Source organism: Lampetra fluviatilis, chromosome 57 (genome assembly GCF_964198595.1).
Source record: "Lampetra fluviatilis chromosome 57, kcLamFluv1.1, whole genome shotgun sequence".
NCBI classification, from domain to species: Eukaryota; Metazoa; Chordata; class Hyperoartia; order Petromyzontiformes; family Petromyzontidae; genus Lampetra; species Lampetra fluviatilis.
The window spans coordinates 6,401,640-6,423,198 of record NC_136331.1 but is presented as its reverse complement, the minus strand read 5'-3'; the positions used below and the strand labels follow the sequence as shown (position 1 = coordinate 6,423,198).

Genomic DNA, 21,559 nt, shown 5'->3' with positions numbered 1-21,559 from the left:
GGAAATTGGCACCCCCCCCCACCACCACATTTAATTCCTTGCTCCATCGCCCATGCCAGCTGTTGTGGGCGCATGCCTTTGGCAGGGGGGGGGGGGAAATCGCACGAGGAGGACATGTCTATTACGAGCTTGGGAGGCAGCGTGCAATTGAGTCGTGGAGAAACAGCAGCGACTCTTACAAATGTTTTTTTTTGCGCTAAACCGGTGAAATCGCCCTTACTCCCGCACGTTACACCAGCACAACGCGGCGAGACTGCTGGTGCCGTGTGATGCACGCCGAACCGGGGGGGTGAAAGTGGCTGCCAATACGCCGTGGGGCTGAGTCAACCAACAGAGTCAGAATTGAACTCGCAACCTTCTGACAGCGCGAGCCGATCCCCCTGCCGCCGCTGAGTCGGTCGGAAACTGAAAGCCGACACATCGATGAGGATTGATATCTTTCGATTTAAAGCTTTCGTGACTGCAGGGATTCATCTTCTTGGTTCTTTCGGTAAAGTCACTTAGAATGGAAATAATAAAATAATAAAATAAAACATAATAAAATAATTCTCACGACGTTTCGGCCACAACGCAAGCAGCCGTCCTCAGGTGGAGAGCAGGTCTGTCGAGAAGACAGCGTCTGAATTCTTGCAGTCACTCTGTCTTCTCGACAGACCTGCTCTCCACCTGAGGACGGCTGCTTGCGTTGTGGCCCAAACGTCGTGAGAATTATTTTGTTTTATTTTTATTATTTTATTATTTCCATTCTACGTGACTTTACCGAAATAACCAAGAAGAGGATTGATATCGTTGTGAATGTAATAATTCTGCGAACTTTGGACTGGCCCATCGTCACAGACCCTCACAGATGCACATTCATACATTAGTATATACATACCATACATAAAGAGCCCTTGTTATCAATCCACTTTTGGATGAGGGCCTCCACCACACCTGGGCGGGTCGTGGGGTCACTTGACAATACTTGACCATGCTGGGCAGTGGTCGGAGAAGGCCGGGAAGATTGGCGAGTGTAAGAACGGAAGCACTGCGCTCTTTTACTGCCAAGCACCGACCCGCAAGGCCCATGACACCCGATTTGTGCTCGGTGGCCATCGACCCAAGAAGCGGTATCCGGACGCAAACCTGCTGAGCTTCCGAGATCCGACGCAATTCCAGGTGAAGCGCGCACCACATGCACCTCCAACAGCCACTATTCGCCACCGGGTGGCATCACCACAGCAGCTGTGTGCCAGGTTAGGTGCAGGTGATAGGTCGGAACCAGGTGTTATGAAGAGTGTACCACATGCATGTACAACGGCCACCATTCGCCACCGAGTGGCATCACCACAGCAGCTGTGTGCCAGGTTAGGTGGCAGGCGATGGGCCGGAACTAGATGTTATGGGTTAACTATCTGGGATTTACTGGGAGATGCATCGGCTTCAACAAGTTGCATCTATGTACGTACAACTTCTGCGTAGCCAACCGTGCAAATCGGAGGTGTGAAAGTTCCACACGTACAATGACAAGGCACGTTCATACAGATAACCAAAGGGCACACACACACATCCACACATACTCCGCATCACTCATTCTTTTGTAACATGCCATGAACTCACAAGCAAACCTGCTCGCACACGCACAAAATACCCCCGCATAGCCTTATCGGCTTTTGGGGTAAGCGCTGTTAGCGATCACCTATTAAGGTAACCTCGGCACACGAGGGAGTAGTGAGGGCAGCCTCATTAGACAGTTTGTCTCCCCAGTGTTTATGTTTACACACAGAACTAGGTACTGTACTCATTTAAGGCCGAGTCTATCTGGGGAGGACCAGGACTGCATTATACACTTATCACCGTTAGCCACAGCTGGGAATTAAACAAGTCACCGGGTTCTTAGCGCAGTGCGCTACCACATTGTACTCACCCCCCAATGCACACAAAAACATACAGCACAGACGCAATCCTTAGAGTACTTCCCCTGAACTGCCACCGATCAGCTACCCTCCAAAGCCGACGAGTGTTTTGCTCCAGCCATCCGTCCTGCCGTGTGGCCCACATCCAAACCGCCGTGTTCGTAAGTGGGGTGACCATCAGTGGCGAAGCTACCAGTGCCCGCGGACCAGGTAGGGCGATCTGCCATGCTACAAATTAAGAGGGCGGGCATTTAATTATCCTTCCCACGAGGACCCATGCCAATTATAGCCCTGCCATCATAGTGGAAAAACGTCATATTAACCCTATCAACCATATTAAGGGTGTGCTACGTGTCAACTATAATCAGCAGGCTTGCATGTCATGGCTGCGAGACCATAGGTCACAGGGGGCAGCTTCGCACCCCAAAGATTTTGGAAAGGGGGCAACCGTCCATATGCCCCCTTGGTAACTCAACATGGGCCCCCATAGCAACACGCACCTCAAATCACCTGTCATTACCTTGGCTCGCTGGTAAAAAAATATATATCAATAAGCCCCCCCCCCCTCGCCTAAGTCCCACAATTCCACAATAAATCGCACAGCTTACTCACCTGGTCTCATCACCACACGGCTCAACACCGAGTGACGGACATGTGACATAGTCTCGTGTCTCTTAGAGTTTTCCCCACTTGATACAGCAATTTTGCTGTGACGGTGCCACCTGAAGACGGAAGCTTGTGTTGCCTCCAAAACGTCGTGATTTAATTTATTTTTATTTTATTTTTTACCTACGTGACTTGACCGAAAAAACCAAAGAGTATGGACCCTTGCAGTCACGAAAACTTCAAATCTAGAAAGGACACGTGGCAATTCACCTTCATGGTGATCCAATGAATACTGTCACGATTCAAGTAAAGAATTAATTTTGTTTCGTCCCGTTCTTACCGTTGTTCTGTTAATAGTCTACCCCATATCTTTTGTCTCGTTTCAATTACCACACGCTGATATGAGTATATAATTATCATAAATTGTAAACAAGAAATTCTGAGATGTGCGATTTTAAGCGTGTGCTGTGAGCATATGAATCTATTTTAATCGACGAGTCATTACACGTCTATTTAATAATTAACCGGGTGTATCTCTCGCCTGGGGGTCACAATTTGACGGTGGCACCCTCCACTCTCTGCAGCCGCACGATCCAGCACGACGCCACACAACACGACGCCGTGCAAGCTGGACGAGTCACGTTCACATCTAGGCCAGAGCCGACAAGAGCCGGACAATTCTACGGTCTATGCCGAGCTCGCGGAGGCCGGCTGGCCAGAGCCAAGGGGTCTCCCCTCTTCAGATGAGGACCAAATGGACGGCAATAGCAATCGATCAAAAAACAAAACACGATGAGCCGACAGCGAGCTGCGTCTCTCTACGTCTGTCCTATATTTGCCGCAATTACTCTAAAAGCAGGGGTGAGGAAACTATGGCCGATGCAGCCCAGATGCAGCCCATTACTTTGTTTCATATGGCCGGCGGCCACCAAAGGGGCCTAACTACCTCCGAACAGTGGCCCGCAATTCATTGTCACTGCAAGCATCTCATCGGGCACTAAAGGGCAATATTTTTCCACCTGGCAGCACTGCGTTTCTAAAATTATAGGTGTTCCTCAATTATTTTTGTACGCTATTATTACATATATATCTAAGGTGTGTGCGTTTTTCAAGTGCTGTTGCCCGCCACATGTGTGCCAGTTCTATTTGGCCCTCGGCAAAGAAAAGATTCCCCAGCCCTGCTCTCATGATATGCGCGTCCCTACGAGCAGCGACCACCGCTTAGCGGCATGCCCCCCATCCGCATGCACAGGTGAGCGATCCCACGACACGTCGCTCACGGATACATCGCAAAACCAAGGTTAGGAAAGTAAAATCATTAATTGAGGATATGGTCGTGGTTTGTTTCCGGCGAGGGCAAACCCTTCCGTTCATCGCCACGAGGGAGACATTTCTTTAAATTCATGACTTCAGGCCCCGCGTCATCATCATCATAACCGAGTATTTTTTGGCAGGGTAGAATTCGCAGTTGGGTCCTTCTCAGGGCTCAATTCCCCTAATGGAATATTTTCCGGGTCGCTGGCAGACTGGAGCAGGTGTGCAAGTGACCAGCGGCCACAGCCACAGCGAGATGGATACCTGGATGCAATGTTGCCGGGTGTGGAAACATTTTTCCCTGGTCGCTGACCCAAACCGATCCAGCTGACATTAAAGCCCTGGTCTTCTTGTTCGCTTTGTCACAAAGTTTCCGCGCAAAAAAAAAAAATTGGTGAAATCCTCGACTCGTGGCGAATTGGGTCCGACGACGCCGCAACCAAGCAGCGGCTTGGCCAATAGTTTTTAAAGTTTTACGACACAATGGAGTGGACGGACGGACGGGGCGGGCGGGCGGGCGCCGTCACGGCGAGTACACGTGGCCCGTGATGGGGCACACCGAGCGCTGGCGGGCGCACGCCGGGTGCACCACCGCGCCGCTGGGGTAGTGCGCAAACTCGGGCTCGGAGAACACCCCCTGGCACATGGGGCAGATGGTACGCTCCGTGAGCACCACGGGCCGCAGGCACAGAGAGGCCTACGGGGGGGGGGGGGCGATGGGTGTGTGGGGGGGGGGGCAGATGGAGGCACGGATGGGCAGAGGACAGCGCCGCACGACGAGTGAGAACGGACGATGATCGCTTGCGCGCATCCAAAACTACGACGCTCGCAAAACCTACCTGCTTGAAATTGCGCTTGAATTATGTAACGCGTTCCAACGTGTGCTCGTCTTTGGAAGTATTTGATTCGCAAGACAGAAGCCAAAGGGGAGGGCAAAAAGCGTGTGCATATTTGTAAATAAAGTAGTTTTTTTTGCTCTCGTTTTTTGTCTCCAAGTTTTGGGAAAACTTTGGATAAATTTGGCCGGTAATTAATAAAGTAGGTAGCCAATCGCAATGCCCCTTTTTAGCACAGTTTGATTCATACAGGATCATCTTTACGGCAGTCATAAAGCCCGCACCGTTATGGACACACAAGACAACGATCCCTCAGAAACCTTAACATACTGTTAGGGCAAGTGCTGTTAGCGAGCACCTATGAAGACTGGCACGGCACACGAAGGGGGCTGGGTGGCTAGCACCACGCCCGACCGCCTTTGTCTCCTGAGTGGCGATGTTAACACACCACACCAGGTACTCATTTGAGGCTGAGTCGATCTAGGAGAGGCCCAAGGCCTGTTCAAATAATCGTCTCTGGTGTTGGTCACGAGCGGGAATCGAACTCGGGTCGCCGGGTTCGGAGCGCAGCATAACAAATGGTGCGCATTAACAATGCGACCGGCATGCTTAGTGTGTCGGGGACTCGTGTAAGCAGCTGTGTGTAGGGGCTAGGGTGAGGGGCTAGGGGATATTGGTTAGTGTGTAGGGGCTAGGGGGTCCTGGTGCTTAGTGAGTAGCGAGTAGTCCAGCGGGCTAACCGCTACGGCACCGTCTCCCCGTTACGGACACAAGGACACATTCTCTCACCTTCTCCTTGCGCAGCGCGAGGTTCTGTGCGCACGCCAGCCCGCGCTGCGCCTGCGCTGTGCGCCGCGCGTGCAGGCTGACCCGCAGCGCCGTGCGCAGGAACGGCGCCAGCAGCCCCGCCGACCAGCCTTCGGGCAGCGTCGCCAGCACGGCGGACGCCTCGAACTCGGGGGCCTCGCCGTTCAGCAGGTCCGCCACGGCCACCGCGTCGGTCTCGATGGCACGGCGCGCGCCGTCGTGCCCGTCATAGGCGCCGTCGTCGTCGGGCCCCGCGCCCGTCCCGTTGCGGGCGGCGCTGCGCTCCGGCCCGTTGGACTGGCAGGGCCCGGCCGGCGGCACCAGGCAGGCGGAGAGGAGGAGGTGGAAGAGGCGGCGGCGCTGGGCCGGGTCCGGGTGGCGAGAGCAGTAGCGGCGTGCCGCGGGGAGGTCGTGCGCGCCGTGCACCAGAGTGTGCAGGGCGCCGCCGTGGTCGCCCAGACGGCCCTGCAGCAAGGCCCGCTCGGCCAGCAGCGGAGAGGCGCCCAGCTTCCCTGCAGGGAGGGGAAGGAAGAGCAGTGAGACAGGGGGGGGGGGGGGGCGAGGGTGGGAGTAGAGGGGACGGAAGGGAGGCGTTTATCCAGCGGTATTTCGACGATGACAATATATTATTATATAAATAGGGAATTAAAGGCTTGGTGGCCAGATTGCATATTTCATGAGATTGCTTTTAAAAGGGGGTCAAGCACCGTCAAGAGCTGGGCCCCATCTAACTCTAAACATCTAGAGGGATGAAGCCACCTGCCTGGGCTCCACTTTACACTGCACGTGTCTTCCTCCACACTCTCCTAGCCTCTCCCCACACTCCCCGTGTCTCTCCTCACACTCCCCGTGTCTCTCCCCACACTCTGCTAGCCTCTCCCCACACTCCCAGTGTCTGTCCCCACACTCCCCGTGTCTTTCCCCACACTCCCCGTGTCTCTCCTCACACTCCCCCTGTCTCTCCCCACACTCTCCTAGCCTCTCCCCACACTCCCCCTGTCTCTACCCACACTCCCCCTGTCTCTCCCCACACTCCCCGTGTCTCTCCCCACACTCCCCCTGTCTCTCCCCACACTCCCCGTGTCTGTCCCCACACTCCCCGTGTCTCTCTACCCACCACCTCCACCACCACTCACCGAGCAGGAACTCTGCACGGTAGAGCTCCGACTCCTGCAGCATGAGCTGCAGCTTGGCCCGTGCCCCGGCCAGCTTGGCGCCCTGTGACCCCGCCGTGACCCCCGGTGACCCCCCGTGGTCGTCAGGCTGATGGTTGCACAGGATGTCGAGGACGTCTTCCAGGTAGAGTGTGGCGAGGTGCGTGTGGTGCCTCTCCTCCTGGGCCACGTCGCCACCATCATCACAGTTAACACCGCCACCATCATCGTCGTCATCAACATCGTCAACACCACTACCATCACAGTCATCATCGTCAATACCACCGCCATCATTATCATTTTCACAATCTTCAAAATCATCATCATCATCACCACCATGTCCCGTCAAATATCGCACCGCCAGATATATTCGGCGCGATGTTGTATTGCTCCGTTGACGGCACCGATTGGATGTCGGCCCAAATCTCCTTCCAATCGACGACGATCCGAATACAAATTTCCGCGTCCGCGCCATGAGATCCACAACTCGGCCGCTTTGGAAACGTGCGGCACAAACTCTGCACGAGGGGAACTTCAGCGTTGAAACAGCGTGGACCAACGCGTGGGATTCAATGTGCCTAACACACACCCTGTTCAGCAAGTCCATCGCCACCACCACCACCACACTGCCCAGCTTCTACAACACACAGCTCATCAGTGAACCCACCACCACACTGCCCAGCTTCCACAACACAGAGCTCATCAGTGAACCCACCACCACACTGCCCAGCTTCCACAACACACAGCTCATCAGTGAACCAACCACTCAACTGCCCAGCTTCTACAACACACAACTCATCAGTGAACCCACCACCACACTGCCCAGCTTCCACAACAAGCAGCTCATCAGTGAACCCACCACCACACTGCCCAGCTTCCACAACACACAGCTCATCAGTGAACCCACCACCACACTGCCCGAATAGGGCTGCGTGAAACTGGATTGGCAGCATCGAACAACAACCCGTGCAGCGATTCATTTTTCACTTCCCCAAATTTAAATATAAATGCAATGGGTGGGTGAGTTGGTGGGTAGTTCGGTAGGTAAGTGTGTCTGCAATTCCCCAACTCTCAGACAAAGCAACTGAGTGGCTGAATCAGCTCAGAACTGAATCTCTATTGTTTCTCTTCATCGGCCATATGAAAACATCACCATCGCCATCACAGTCATTAAAGTTAGTATCTTCATCAGAAACACCTTCACCATTTTCATCATCATCATCACCACCACAATCATCTACATCAGCAAAGTCATCATCACTATCATCACTACCATTTTTATCATCACTGATTACCCATGGTGGGTCAATATACTGCGTCCCGGTTCATATAATCGTCACTGGTGTAGGTGTTGGCCGTGAGCGGGAATCGAACCCGGGTCGCCAGGTTCGTAGCGCGCCAATCGATGCACTGCCGCTCACCACACACGAGTCAACGCATGCACACTTGCACACAGCCGTGGACGTGCGATCACACCTGCACCCGCCTCTCCAGCACCAGGTGTTCCAGGAAGGCCATCAGGGCACGCGGGAACTGGCCCAGGAACCGCACCACCTCGTCGGGGCACAGCTCCTCGCTCCCCCGCGCCTCCCCCTCCTCTCGCCACGGCCGCTTGGTGAAGATGTGGACTCCTGTCTGAGCGGCCAACATGGAGCCCCCTTTCATTCGCGGCACCGGGCGACGCTCCAGTCGTCAAGCGTGCAGAGTAGGCGGTGGGGAACCTACAGCTCGTGACTTCATATCATGGCGGCCCCGCAATTGAAAATTCAAACGGCCCGCAATTTCACATCACACGGCACCGCGACTTCACGCGACACGCAACTTCATTTTCGATTCGCGCGGTTGACTACGTTACGGTGCGCAAGAAGTGCAACATATATACGTACATTTCCAACGGTCCGTGGCCATCATGAGGCTTACCCACTCCGAACGAGATGGCCCACAAACTTGACATTGCCGGCCCCTCCAAAACCCCAGGCAAATGCCTACGCTGCCCTACGCTGCCCTACGCTGCCCTACGCTGCCCACGCTGCCTTACGCAGCCTTACGCGGCCGTACGCAGCCTACGCAGCCCACACTGCCCTACGCTGCCCACGACCAATTGCCAGTGCTCTCCCTTGCCTACCTTCCCTCAACTGCGTAGCCCCCCTCCATCCTCTCCCCCCCACCCCCCCCCCTAGCACCATGGGCCCTCAGTGCAGGCACCACCGCCTGCACACTCGACAGCTACGACGCTCGGCGTGTGCCGCGCGCGCCGCCGCTGGCGGTGAGCTCACCTCCTCGCTGCGCCGCAGGGCCCAGGCGGAGTGCCTCCACACCAGCGTGGCGCTCGGGCAGTAGCTCAGGAAGTCGATGACGAATGAGAAGAGGTCGGGCCGCGATGCGTCGCTCAGCTCCCCGTCAACCACTCGCACCCAGTACTGGTGAGAACACGAAGACAAAAGATCCCCCCCGTGTAGACTTACACAGGCTGTTTACTTGCATATTAAAGACATTAAATTGTAGTAATGGAGCAAGTGCAGAATCACTGAACCGGAATTTATAGCTTGAAAGCATTTAGCGCGGGGCCCTTGAAAGCGCGGGGCCCGTAGCATGTAACTACTTTTGCTTCTAGGATAATCCGGCACTGGCTAGCGGGTGGACCCAGTGGGCGTGCGAAGGTTCAATCCCGCGAGGCCTCACCTGCAGCGCCACGTCGTCCTGCTGATGGTGGTGGTAGAGCAGGCCGAGTGCAAAATACCTGCAGTGCACACGCAGGAGATAACACACACAGGGACGGAGGGATCTCATCAACTCGTGTGCCCCCGTATTGCACTAAACAGACTGTCGGAGAAAATGCTGTTTGCGAGCTCCTACTAAAAGCAGCACGGCGCCCGAGGTGATGGCGTATTCAGCAACGCGCCTGGCCACCTTTGTCTCCCCACGACAAAGAAATAGATCCCCCTTGTGGCCTCAATAGACTGTTGGCGCAAGTGTTGTTTACGAGCTCCTATGATGGCCGCAACAGCACACGAGGGGGTGTGTGGCCAGCACAAAGCACGGCCGCCTTTGTCTCCCCAGTGGCGATGTTTACACACCGCACCAGGTACTGATTTGAGGCTGAGTAGACCAGTTCAAATAATCGTCACTGGTGTTGGCCGTGAGCGGGAATCGAACCCGGGTCGCCAGGTTGGTAGCGCTCCCCACTCCCGACAAAACACACGCGCGCCCACAGACTCAAGAAGACTCACCTGCCGAGGCGCTCCAGGTGAGCGGCAGAGTCTTGCAGGTGAGCGGCGCAGTCGCCGCCCGCCAGCAGGTCGAAGAGCCGCTCGTCCCCCTCCTCGGCGTACAGCTTCACCAGCGCCGTGTCCACGTCCTCCCGCCAGCCCGGCGGGCCGGGCGGGGGGGGGCTGGGGAGCGCCCCCCCGCCGCCGCCGATGAGCACGACCGCGCGCGAGTCGGGGGGCCCCGCGGCGCGCGCCTCGGCCAGGCGGGAGGCGAGGAAGCGGCGGACGGAGGCGGCGAGGTGGGGGCGTCCCCCGGCGAGCGTGGTGAGGTCGGCGTGCGGGTGCAGGGGGGGGTGCGTGCGCGAGAAGGAGGAGGAGGGCGGCAGGAGGTCGGGCACCAGCGAGGCGAGCTCGCGCACGTCCAGGCGGCCGCTCCTGTCGAGTCACCATTCGTCAATTTAACAACACGTTCGATTAATAGTTAACTGCAACAACCATTAATTAAATTAGTAATTTCATCACTGAATTGTCAAGATTGGGATTTTAGCCAATAGCAGTTATAGTGTGTGTTTTTTTGCTTGTGGGGGGAACTGGCGAACACGGAGGAAACCCATTCAGAAAATATACAAACTCCACGCAGAAGGTAACCAATTCAGGAATCGAACCCAGGTCCTTCTTACTGCGAGGTATTAGTGTTACCACTACGACACCCTGCCCACAGACATGGCTATGAATAATTGGGGGACAAATTGGGGAGGGAGGGCCCATTTCACCGCTTGCACCAAGGCTGACGCCAACCTCGCTACGCCATTGGGTTTGGTGTTTCTGACGTAAGTCAAGCAACCACTCAGCTGTTGTTGTTGTTGTTCCCGTGTTAACTCAGTTTGTCCGATACCCAGTGCCGGATTATCCTAGTAGCAAAAGTTGCATATGCTATGGGCCCCGCAATTTCAAGGGTCCCGCGCCAAATGCTTTCAAGCTATGAATTCCGGTTCAGTGAATCTGCACTTGCTCTATTACTATAGTACTATACCGCCTTCAACTTTTATGAACGACTTTGGTGTTTAAGGTTAGCGATTTGTCGTATTATGTGGCTGTATAGCAAATTTAAAAATACAATTACTTTACTATGCAAGTAATAAAATGTGTGTTTTAATATTTGTGTATTTTTTTTATGTAGGGCCCATTTATAACATTTGCTACAGGCCCCGCACTAGCTTGATCCGGCACTGCCGATACCTGAAAAGCTCCGTGGCTTCAGGGAGGCGGCCCAACGCCAACTCCACGAAGCCCGCCTGCTGCTTCACGCGCTCGTACAGCGACTGGGAATGCGCAGCACACACGATCCCCGTATAGCCTTAACGGAATGTTGGGGCAAGTGCACACAGTACCGGGTACTCGTTTCAGACTGCGTGGACCTCAGGGAAGGCCCAGGAACCGGTTCAGTTCTTCTCGTCACTGACGTTGCCCGCGCGCCGCAATTTAAGTCGAGTGCCCGGGCTCGCAGAGCAGTGCGCATTAACCGCTCTACAGGGCTCTCCGCGTGAGGAATTGAAAATATTTCACGAAAATTAAACCAATGTTAAATGATACATTTCCATGAGCAGAAGTTGGCCTCGGGCAGATACATTTTTAAAATCAAAGTACAATGATGAATTAAATTAGAAACGTTTAAACACACATATAGGGTGGCTATTGTACTTGTATGTAAACAGACAAGGATGTGTCGAATGCACGTATTCTTGTCTGTTTATATATCAGAAGAATATGCGTTCAAGCGGGAACGTATCAGTACGTGGTGTCTAACTTCCAGCATCTTCTCTGTAAAACTGGAGAGAAATTATGACTTCAAGGGGGCCCATTTGTCGATGCAGATTGAAGGAATATGCAGCCCAACAAACCGGAGCGCTCTAACCTGAGAGTACCCTCTGATTACACTGGTCAACAAAAAAAAAAATTCTGGCCTGGACTTTTGCAGCTGTTTTAGACTCATTTCAGGGTGCTGATTCCAAATCTGATCTCAGATTTGCTCTATCACATCTCATTTTTATGCTATCGGCATACCCCATTTTCATTGATTTTACCCGAAATTAACTCTGTCACTTATGATTGCAAGTTGTTGCGAGCCAGTGACTGCTTTAGTGTTAAAATATGGTGCTGTATTTTTAGGATAGTGTGTTTATAATATCATTTTATGTAGATATCCACATTTATTTAATATTTTTCTTCTGCAGTTTTTATTGAAAATGCAATATTTGAGATCTCAAAAACCTGACGTGAAAGACAAAAACTGATGCCAGATTTGGAATCAGCACCCCAAAATTACCTTTAAACCGTTGGAATACCTTATACCAGAAAAAGTGTGTTGACCAGTGTTATCATGGTTGGCTATGTACGGTGCGAAAGAAGTTCAAGCTCAACAGAGTACAACGAGCGAGCGGGCAAGCGTGCAACCACTCGGCCGTGTCGCCCGCGTGCGTGCGATGGTGCGTTCGTGCGATGGTGCGTTCGATGGTGCGTTCACTCGCGAGAAGCTCACCGCATAGCGGTCGCGGGGCATCGTGTGACGCGACGCCCTCGCCAGCTCCAGCGCCTGGTCGACGCGGCCTCCCGCCAGCAGGTCCCCCACTTGGCTCTCGAGCGAGCACGGCTCCAGCGCGTAGAGCTGGCCGCCCGCGCACGCCAGCAGCTTCCCTGCACCGCGAGCACGCAAGGGCGCCCCCGCCGGCGTCACCGCAACCAATCGTCACGCCCGTACTATCGGGCGCACAATACCGGTTACCCGGCACCTCTGGCGAGGAAGTGTTTAATGGGTAGAGAGAGCAGCTCGCGATAAGAATGTCGCGAGCTCAAATCCTCGATGGGTGGATTGACTCGGCCCAGCATCCCTCCAGAGGGTCGATAAAATTGCTATCACTTTAATTCTAGATTTGAAGCTTTCGTGACTGCAAGGATTCATACTCTTAGGTTTTTTCGGTAAAGTCACGTAGGTAAAAAATAAAATTAATAGAAACAAAATAAAATAATAAATCAGCAGGCGTCAGGGTCGGGATCGAACCGACGACCTCCTGTATACCAGGCGAGGTAGTTAACATCTCGCAACCGTGGTGCCCATGAACTGGCCCCGGCCACCCTTCTTTCACCAACCCACAATGACCAGCGCGATGAACGGTGCTCAAATTATTCCCATGATCCACATGGCCGTGGGGTGGTCCTCTTACAGCAATGCATTACCAAAACAGGCTCTAGACATACTCTTTGGTTCTTTCGGTAAAGTCACGTAGGTATATGAATTCCTGCAGTCACGAAAGCTTCAAATCAAGATTAGGCTCTAGACACACGAACACTCACTGAAACACCTTTACCCACTCCAACACCTTCACGAACGAAAACACCATCAGCCATGGTCATTCCAATGTCGCCATCTCTCCTGATCCTGTGATGTAACAATCCACTTGGCACCCACGCACCACAAGCTGATTTCATCGCTCCGGTGGACATCTTCTCGGACTCGTTCCACTCCTCGCCTGCAACCTCGTACTCAATCTCGCCCAACAGCCAACATCCCCTCTAACGACGTGTCCTACCCAAGCCCACTCGCTTGTCTTAACAGTCTGAACGATGTACGTATGCATGTTGATCTTCTTTCACAAACGTGCGTAGCCAACTATGCTGATCGGAGGCGCGGTTGTTCATGTCAACAACCCGTCGAAAGAACGGGGAAGATGTGGGTGCTTGGCTGTGGGGGCGTAGACATGAGTCGTTGGGCAACGTACCCTCCAGGCTGTCGAGGCAGTGCCCGCCCGTGAAGGGGATGCTCTGCTTGAGCTGCTGGTCCAGGAGGCTGTGCACGGTGAGGAGCTGGGCCCCCAGCGCCAGCAGGTACGGCGGTGCCAGCGCGGCGCCGCGCACGCCATCGCCCCAGCGGACCGGGGCCCGACGCGACACACCCTCCGACGTCACGAACATTCCTGCGGACAGCGGCGAAGAGTAGGTCGGCGTCGGCAAGGAATACAATGAGGTGACATGGTCGAATTTACCCAACAACCTCCTCGTAGCTCAGCGTCTGGGTTCACCCCCGGCCTGTGTCACACCACCAGCTGTCGTGCAAGATAGGCCCCGCAGCAATTCCTGAAAGCGCAATTTTCACTCTGAACTGTATATGCTGGCAAATGGAGAAAGCAATCATCGTAGTTAGAAAAAATAATAAAAGAAAACACAAAGTTTCGGTCGCAACACAAGCGGCCGTCTTCAGGTGAGAAAAATTATCTGCTGTTGTGGTTTTATATAGGCATGGGAGGGGGGGGGGGAAAGGAGGAATTTGGCTGTAGGGGTTAGGCACGGGAGGGAGGGGAAGGAGAGCCTAATTTACATCGTTTTTTATTACCCGTGTCTTTGTTTTATCCAGGCCAAACCTCGCCTGGCCCCACCTTACTCCGGATAATCGAGAGCCGACTGTACTTCACACCACGCTTGTCAGTGCGGGTTGGTGAAGAGGCAGGGAACACAGCACAGTGTACAACAACGGATGTTGCCACAATGGGCTGATGAATCAGGCGGGCAGACTGACCGAGCGAGCCGGGCCCAGTGAGCAGGAACTCCTCCTTGGCGATGCGCTTCACGATGGGGGCGGTGGTCCCCCCCGACCCCTCCGTCTCATCCTCCTCCTCCTCTTGCTCCCTCGGGAACAGCTCCTGGGCAGCGCAGTCGGGCGGCGAATGAGAAAACGAAAAAACCGGTCAATAAACATTTAGATATTTATTACTTGAAACCTCTGTTCCCACGTGTGACGCAGGACGGTAGGTCCTTTTTGGGAATAAATTATTGATTCCAATGGTCATGGAATCGCTAATCGAATCGAGCTCCATTTGTTGTCACGTTCGAGCACCAAAAATCTATTTCAACCCTTATAACCCCCCGATGGTGGATTTGCACAGCAACGGCAAAGGTGCAAATCGATAATAACATGAAGGGTTGGGAAAAAATGCAAGAGTGATACCGATCGCAGACAAGCTGAAAGAAGGTCAACACCATATCAGAAGGTGAACATGGAATCATCAGAGAGACAGGCATAAAATTAGGTGGTGCGGAGTGGTAAGCCAGGATATTAAGGGGAATGTGGAGTGGATAAAGAGATGGGCTCAGATATAACTCACAACCAATATTAGCCATGGCCAGGGAATCAAACTCAGTTCACTGGATTCACAGGTCAGTGCGACAGCAACTCTGCTGCTGCTCCACCCCACATACCTACTCATCATCATCGGCCATAATCAATCTACTGCTGCGTGTCTGCACATGGCAGTGAATGAACAACGCCGATTGCTCTTGGCCAACCTGGCAGGCTCCCGTGGAGGAGTTGAGCATCACGTATCGCGTTGTCATGGCGACGCACACAAAGGCTCCGTCTGCTGCCACGGCAACGGGCAGCTCCGGGGTCGCGAGGTCACGCAGTGGCTGAATGCGGTCCCCGCGGACCAGGTAAATCTGTGGAGGCAGCGGAATAGCACAGACGAGCAACTTGAACGATGCTGCAGTGATGATGAGGAAAACGGTTATTATTCTATGCTTGATAGTTGTTTTTTTACCCTTTTATCTGGCAACCACTGTGGCCGAAACCCAATAATTACGAATCCCATTAATTACGAATTCCATTATATCGGCTACGGAAACCCACGAGTGGAAGTGAGTGCACGTGAGGTTACTCTCTTAATGCCCCCTGTAGATGAAGCGTTTCCGCTAACAGGGGTCGTCGGAGAGAAATTGCATGGCTGCACCTTCACCGCCCTTCTGAACAAGTGCCACAATAAGCGTATGTCAATCGCTCCCATTGTCTTGAAGGAGGTCCTCCGTACATGCAGAGGAGAGGACATAACCAAGACACATTCGATAATTGGTTTTTACCCTTCCATCTGGCAACAAAACTGACACCTTTTTTACAAGGAGTCATGTTTGCATAGACCACAATACCTGCAGTCATAATGCAAACAAAAAACATAACTCTGATAATGTATGCACTGTCCTTGAAGTTGATTGGTCCACACCCGAGACAGCTTTCCTTAGCGCCTAGTCTCACATGGTGTTGGACCAGATGACGCCAAAAGGCGCGCCAGATAAAAGGCTAAAAAACCAGTTATCATATGTTTTATTGGCAAATGAGGTTCCAATGGTATTCTATGCTTGTTTACTTAAGAAGGCATCGCTCAGTCCCTGCCAAGTTTTTCGTAGTCCGAATGATCATTGCTGTGCATATTCCAATTTGGTAATTTGTGGGAAATGCAAATTACTCAATTGGAACAACTGCGACACGCTGACAAAGACGTGCGCAGCCACACTTGCCTTGGAGTGACAGCGACGGCGAAGTAGAAAATATCGAGCATGCGAATGAATGTGGCTCGACCAGGAAGCTGGGCTTGTCCTCTGTATCGATTCAGTTAGTTAATAGACGACAGTGAAAGGGGGAAGTTGGTTTATTGTGAAGGTCGCAGGTAACAGACGCCTGTCGCAGTTGATTGACACGTGTAAACGGTGACACGTGACCCCGCAGTTACCTTCATTTATAAGAATAAAATGATTTACTTATCCAGGAACGCCAAACTGAGTCGTCGTATGACTCTTTTAAGTGGGTCCTGCATTTGGTTTGCATTTTAAAACGAATGTTTATACACGCTGGAGGAAACTGGAGCACCCGGAGAAAAACGACGCGCGCAAGGGAGCAACACTCTATCCCCGTACAGATGCAAACAGATGGCGACGAATCAACTTGCTGTGCTGCTTTCTCCCGACGAGCCAGGGGCACGGGGCAACCTCCTCAACATCCACAGGAAGCGAGTTTCCACAACATCCGTGCAAGACCACCAAACACCCTCGCCCTCCACACACAGTGCCCGGCCTCACACGGCGTACGCCAACATCGCGCCCCTGTTTACCTGCACGACCTTGCGCTTCATAGACGCCACACACAGCTGCACGCAGAACGCCTCCGTGCCCACGGGGTTCTCGTTGAGGCAAAACGCCGCCACGCCGCGCAGCCTCGCCGCACCGCTCACGGCCGCGTCTCCGAGCGCCTCCATGTCCACGACGCGTAGGCAGCCGTCGGCCCACAGCACCAGCAAGTGACCGAGCGCCGAGGCTGCGCGCAGACACGTAGCCGGCCCCGCGTGAGGCATCGGCGGCGCCGGCCGCGAACAGACGAGGCGAGCGCGGGCGGCGCCCTCGGGCATCGCGAGGCGGTGCAGCATGCCGCTGGCGGCGCCCGCGTACAGCCGCTCGCCGCTTCGCTCCAAGCTCACCACGGCGTCCGCAGGCGGTAGGTCGCCTCGCTCCGTCACGGGCACGAGGGAAAATGCGCGCACGCTCATGGTCGCGGCGGTTAAGGGGAACGGCTAGGGGCTGGTCGAAGCGAAGCTTTGGGCCGGGGGGGGGGGGGGAGTTCAACCTCCTGCCTTACCGGGCAGGGCGCACCCCTTGCCCGTTAGGGCATTCAGGCAAATGGGTAGGGCCCGCGAGAGCGAGGTAGGCCGCAGCCGCCGCCAGAGATGCGAGGCGGGGCGCGGCGCTCAGCCGACGCGGCGCGCTCGAGGCGGCATGGCGGCGAGGGCTTCTCGCACCGCGGTGTCCGCCCGCCTCGCCGCTCTTCGCGAGGCCACGGCGGGGTAGGGTTGTGAGGGTTGGGGGAGTCACCGAGACGGAACGTAAACACGGCCGGGGAGCTGTGATGGTGGGAGTGGTAGGGGTGGGGGTGACGTCATAGTCACGTGCGGCTCTACCGGACGTGACGACAACGACGCGCCACGTGCTGTTGGGCAACTTTGATGTATTTCGGGGCTGGAGGAAGAAGCTGATGATCTTTAAAGCTCTTTGGAGGGTTGGTGTTTTATAGATGTCCGGTAAGAGCGGCAACAAATAATACAAAAACACGATAGGAGTGGTAAATTATAGGAAAGATAAACAAATCACTTGAAATAAATATTTTTAAAAAACATGTAAAGCTAAACAATGTTGTATATATTCTTGGTTCTTTCGGTAAAGTCACGTAGAAGGGAAAAAATAAAATAAATATCAAACAATAAAATTCTCACTTGTTTATTATTTTATTATTTACCTTCTACGTGACTTTACCGAAAGAACCAAGAATATGAATCCCTGCAGTCACGAAAGCTTTAAATATTTTTTTTTTATATCTTACCAGGTAAAGCCCACTGAGGTATTAACTTATTTTTCACAAGCGAACTGGCTAACACAAATGATAGCCCAACAAAGGGGCTTATCGTGTTCAGATTTAAGCACCAAAATACTCGAAGTAACCACAATTGGGAGCTGAAGCACGGTGTTGGACTTTGAGTTGCCAACTGACCCAAGGTTGACCCGAATAGTCCAGTAATTTGATGGCATCCGTTGTGTTCTCGCGAGGCAGAAATGTATGATTTGCAGAGGTGGGACAAAGTCATTGTTATGCAAGTCCAAGTCGAGTCGCAAGTCATCAAATTCATGACTCGGAGTCTGACTCGAGTCCAAGTCACATGACTCGAGTCCACATCTCATAGGTGGGACAAAGTCATTGTTATGCAAGTCCAAGTCGAGTCGCAAGTCATCAAATTCATGACTCGAGTCTGACTCGAGTCCAAGTCACATGACTCGAGTCCACACCTCTGATGATTTGTCACCGAGATCTGATAGAGGACCAGGGTGTTGCGTTGAAATTTGTAACAGTCAAATTGCACAGTTGTGACAAACTTGGGTCGAAAAGGTGGCAACCATGCATAGGGGTGCGTTGCTGTGTAAACATCGCCACTCGGGAGACAAAGGCGTTTGGACGTGTTGTTTGCCACCCATCCCGTGGTGTGCCGTGCACCAACAGTCTGTTAAGGCGACATGAGGAATGTTTGCATTATGACTGCAGGTATTGTGGTCTATGCAAACATGACTCCTTGTAAAAAAGGTGTCAGTTTTGTTGCCAGATAAAAGGGTAAAAAAAACTATTATCATATTTTTTTACTGGCAAATGAGGTTCTAAATGGTGTAAATGCTTACCCCGAGCTCTCATACTCTGATGGTGCATTGTCTTTGAGTTGTACGCCTTTTGGAGTCATCTGGTCCAACACCATGTGAGACTAGGCTCTAAGGAAAGCTGTCTCGGGTGTGGACCAATTAACTTCAAGGACAGTGCATACATTATCAGAGTTATGTTTTTTGTTTGCATTATGACTGCAGGTATTGTGTTCTATGCAAACATGACCCCTTGTAAAAAAGGTGTCAGTTTTGTTGCCAGATAAAAGGATTAAAAAAAGAACTATCATATTTTTTACTGGCAAATGAGGTTCCAATGGTATAAATGCTTACCCCGAGCTCTCATACTCTGATGGTGCATTGTCTTTGAGTTGTGCGCCTTTTGGCGTCATCTGGTCCAACCCATGTGAGACTAGGCTCTAAGGAAAGCTGTCTCGGGTGTGGACCAATCAACTTCAAGGACAGTGCATACATTATCAGAGTTGTGTTTTTTGTTTGCATTATGACTGCAGGTATTGTGGTCTATGCAAACATGACTCCTTGTAAAAAAAAGGTGTCAGTTTTGTTGCCAGAGAGAAGGGTAAAAAACCAATTATCGAATGTGTCTTGGTTACGTCTTCTCCTCTGCATGTACGGAGGACCTCCTTCAAGACAATGGGGGCGATTAACTTACGCTTATTTTGGCACCAGTTCAGAAGGGCGATGAAGGTGCAGCCATGCAATTTCTCTCCGACGACCCCTGCTAGCGGAAACGCTTCATCTACAGGGGGCATTAAGAGAGTAACCTCACGTGCACTCACTTCACTCGTGGGTTTCCGTAGCCGATATAATGGGATTCGTAATTATTGGGTTTCGGCCACTGGTTCCTGGTACAACCCCCCCCCCCCTTGTTGAATTTCGTTTCAAGTACCCCCCCCTCCCTGACCCGACCCCAACATGGTTCTGATAAATTAAATTAATGAATAAATGAACATCGATATTTTAACCCAATTGTCCAATTTGTGAGCTCGTAACTGCAAGCGATCAAATTCAACAGACGCTCTGCACGCGTGATGTAATGTTGTTCGCGCTCGCTGTTTACTCTTGGAAACCAAACATTGCTTACGATCAATAAGTTTAGAAAAGGCCTTTTAACATCGTTCATGGTTACCATATTGATTCACATTTGATAGTAGTAATTTGATATTGGCAGATTCATACATGAGTATTCACCATTCTCGTGTCTGATATAATTTCGCACGTTTCTAAATCTCATCACGTACCCCCTGGGACATTGCCACGTAACCCCCAGGGATCCACATGGACCCCGGTTGAGAACCACTGGGTTAGGCTACGAAATTAACTCACTAAATCAATGTGTACAAGGATTTAACGCGCAATTTATCCAACGACAATTCTCACAACCAGATTTAGCAATACCTCTAGTGGGTATTTGGCCTACTCTTCTACTACGCTGATCAGACATCTTGGAAGAGGTGGGCGCAGCCACACGTTGCAGTCCTCCACCACACGCCACCTGCCGGCCGACTGTGGCGTTTACCAATGGATATCTGCTGGGTGGACAGAGGTTTGTTGCATTTAAAAAAAGCTGTCTGTCTGTCCATTATTTTAACCGTCGCGCCAGGAGATCGAACCGGTAACCTCTGGATTGTAAGCCCAGTGTGCCAAACATGACATCACGCCAGCGACCCTCGACACTAAATGCACGGTTGTGTTATTGGGTAGCAACACCTTTTTAGCCTGCAGAGAAAAAAAAACACACACACTGACTGATAGCTAAATATACCCGCGTCTGGCGAATGGGGGGAGGAGGCTGGTCTGCTGTTTCTGGGCCGTGGAGCTGCTGATGATGGTGGTGGTCGTGGTGGTGGCCGCGGGAGGCAACTCAGGGTTCACAGAGTCACGAAAACAGTGGTGCATCAAGCATCAGCTCACATTCTCAAGGCCAGTGAACATTCGCTCAGTAACATGTCTTGATCTCTCCCATATCACCTCTATATCTCCCATATCTCTATATATCTCCCATATCACCTCTATATCTTTCTCCAAAGCATCTAAATCATGGGTGGAAAAGCCCCGATTTTTCCAGCGGCAGGCATCGGGTTTTTTCTTTAATACAATTAAACCCGATTTTGGGGAATTAAAACCTGGTTTATTGAATACGAAACTCTTATAGGCTTAGGCTGCTTTCTCGTCGGTGCTGCTATCGTACTCGGGGGGGGCCGTCGGGCACGGGGTAGTCGTAGAATGTGGCGGGCAGGTTGGTCTTGATGGACACGAGCTTCTCCTCCACAATCGTGGGCGCCAGTGAGTTCCTTAGCTTGGAATGGATGAAGCCCATCGTTGAGAAGTGCGCTTCTGCAATTAGAACCAATTAAACCGAATTTCTCCCAATCTCAGATGATCGGGTTTAATATAAAAGACAATTAAACCCGATTGTAAAAAAACCCGACTGTGCCACCCTTCTTCTTGGTTCTTTCGGTAAAGTCACGTAGAAGGGAAGTAATAAAATAATAAAAATAAAACATAATAAAATAGTATATTATTTTATTATTTTATTTTATTATGTTTTATTTTTATTATTTTATTACTTCCCTTCTACGTGACTTTACCGAAAGAACCAAGAAGATGAATCCCTGCAGTCACGAAAGCTTTAAATCGAAATGTGCCTCCCTTGATCTAAATGACTTCCGTGGTGGCTAACCCCCTTCTGCCCTCTGTGAAAACAC

At 52.2% G+C, this 21,559-nt stretch overlaps 1 protein-coding gene across 2 annotated transcripts; it reads right to left on the bottom strand.

Moving 5' to 3' along the window:
- Nucleotides 1-619: 619 nt before the first annotated feature.
- Nucleotides 620-17,555, bottom strand: TGFBRAP1 (transforming growth factor beta receptor associated protein 1). Of its 2 annotated transcripts, none has more exons than XM_078880373.1 (13): nucleotides 16,751-17,555; nucleotides 15,159-15,308; nucleotides 14,392-14,515; nucleotides 13,598-13,792; nucleotides 12,361-12,515; nucleotides 11,061-11,143; nucleotides 9,843-10,256; nucleotides 9,295-9,352; nucleotides 8,889-9,032; nucleotides 8,089-8,247; nucleotides 6,595-6,793; nucleotides 5,441-5,970; nucleotides 620-4,512 (listed from the first exon to the last, which is right to left on the bottom strand). In XM_078880373.1, the coding sequence occupies exons 1-13, from the start codon at nucleotides 17,180-17,182 to the stop codon at nucleotides 4,339-4,341; spliced, it is 2,817 nt and encodes a 938-aa protein (XP_078736499.1). In that variant the 5' UTR covers nucleotides 17,183-17,555; the 3' UTR covers nucleotides 620-4,338. The 2 variants fall into 2 exon arrangements, with proteins under 2 accessions (XP_078736499.1, XP_078736500.1); XM_078880374.1 differs by having other exon boundaries at nucleotides 620-4,452.
- Between the last annotated feature and the right edge of the window lie 4,004 nt (nucleotides 17,556-21,559).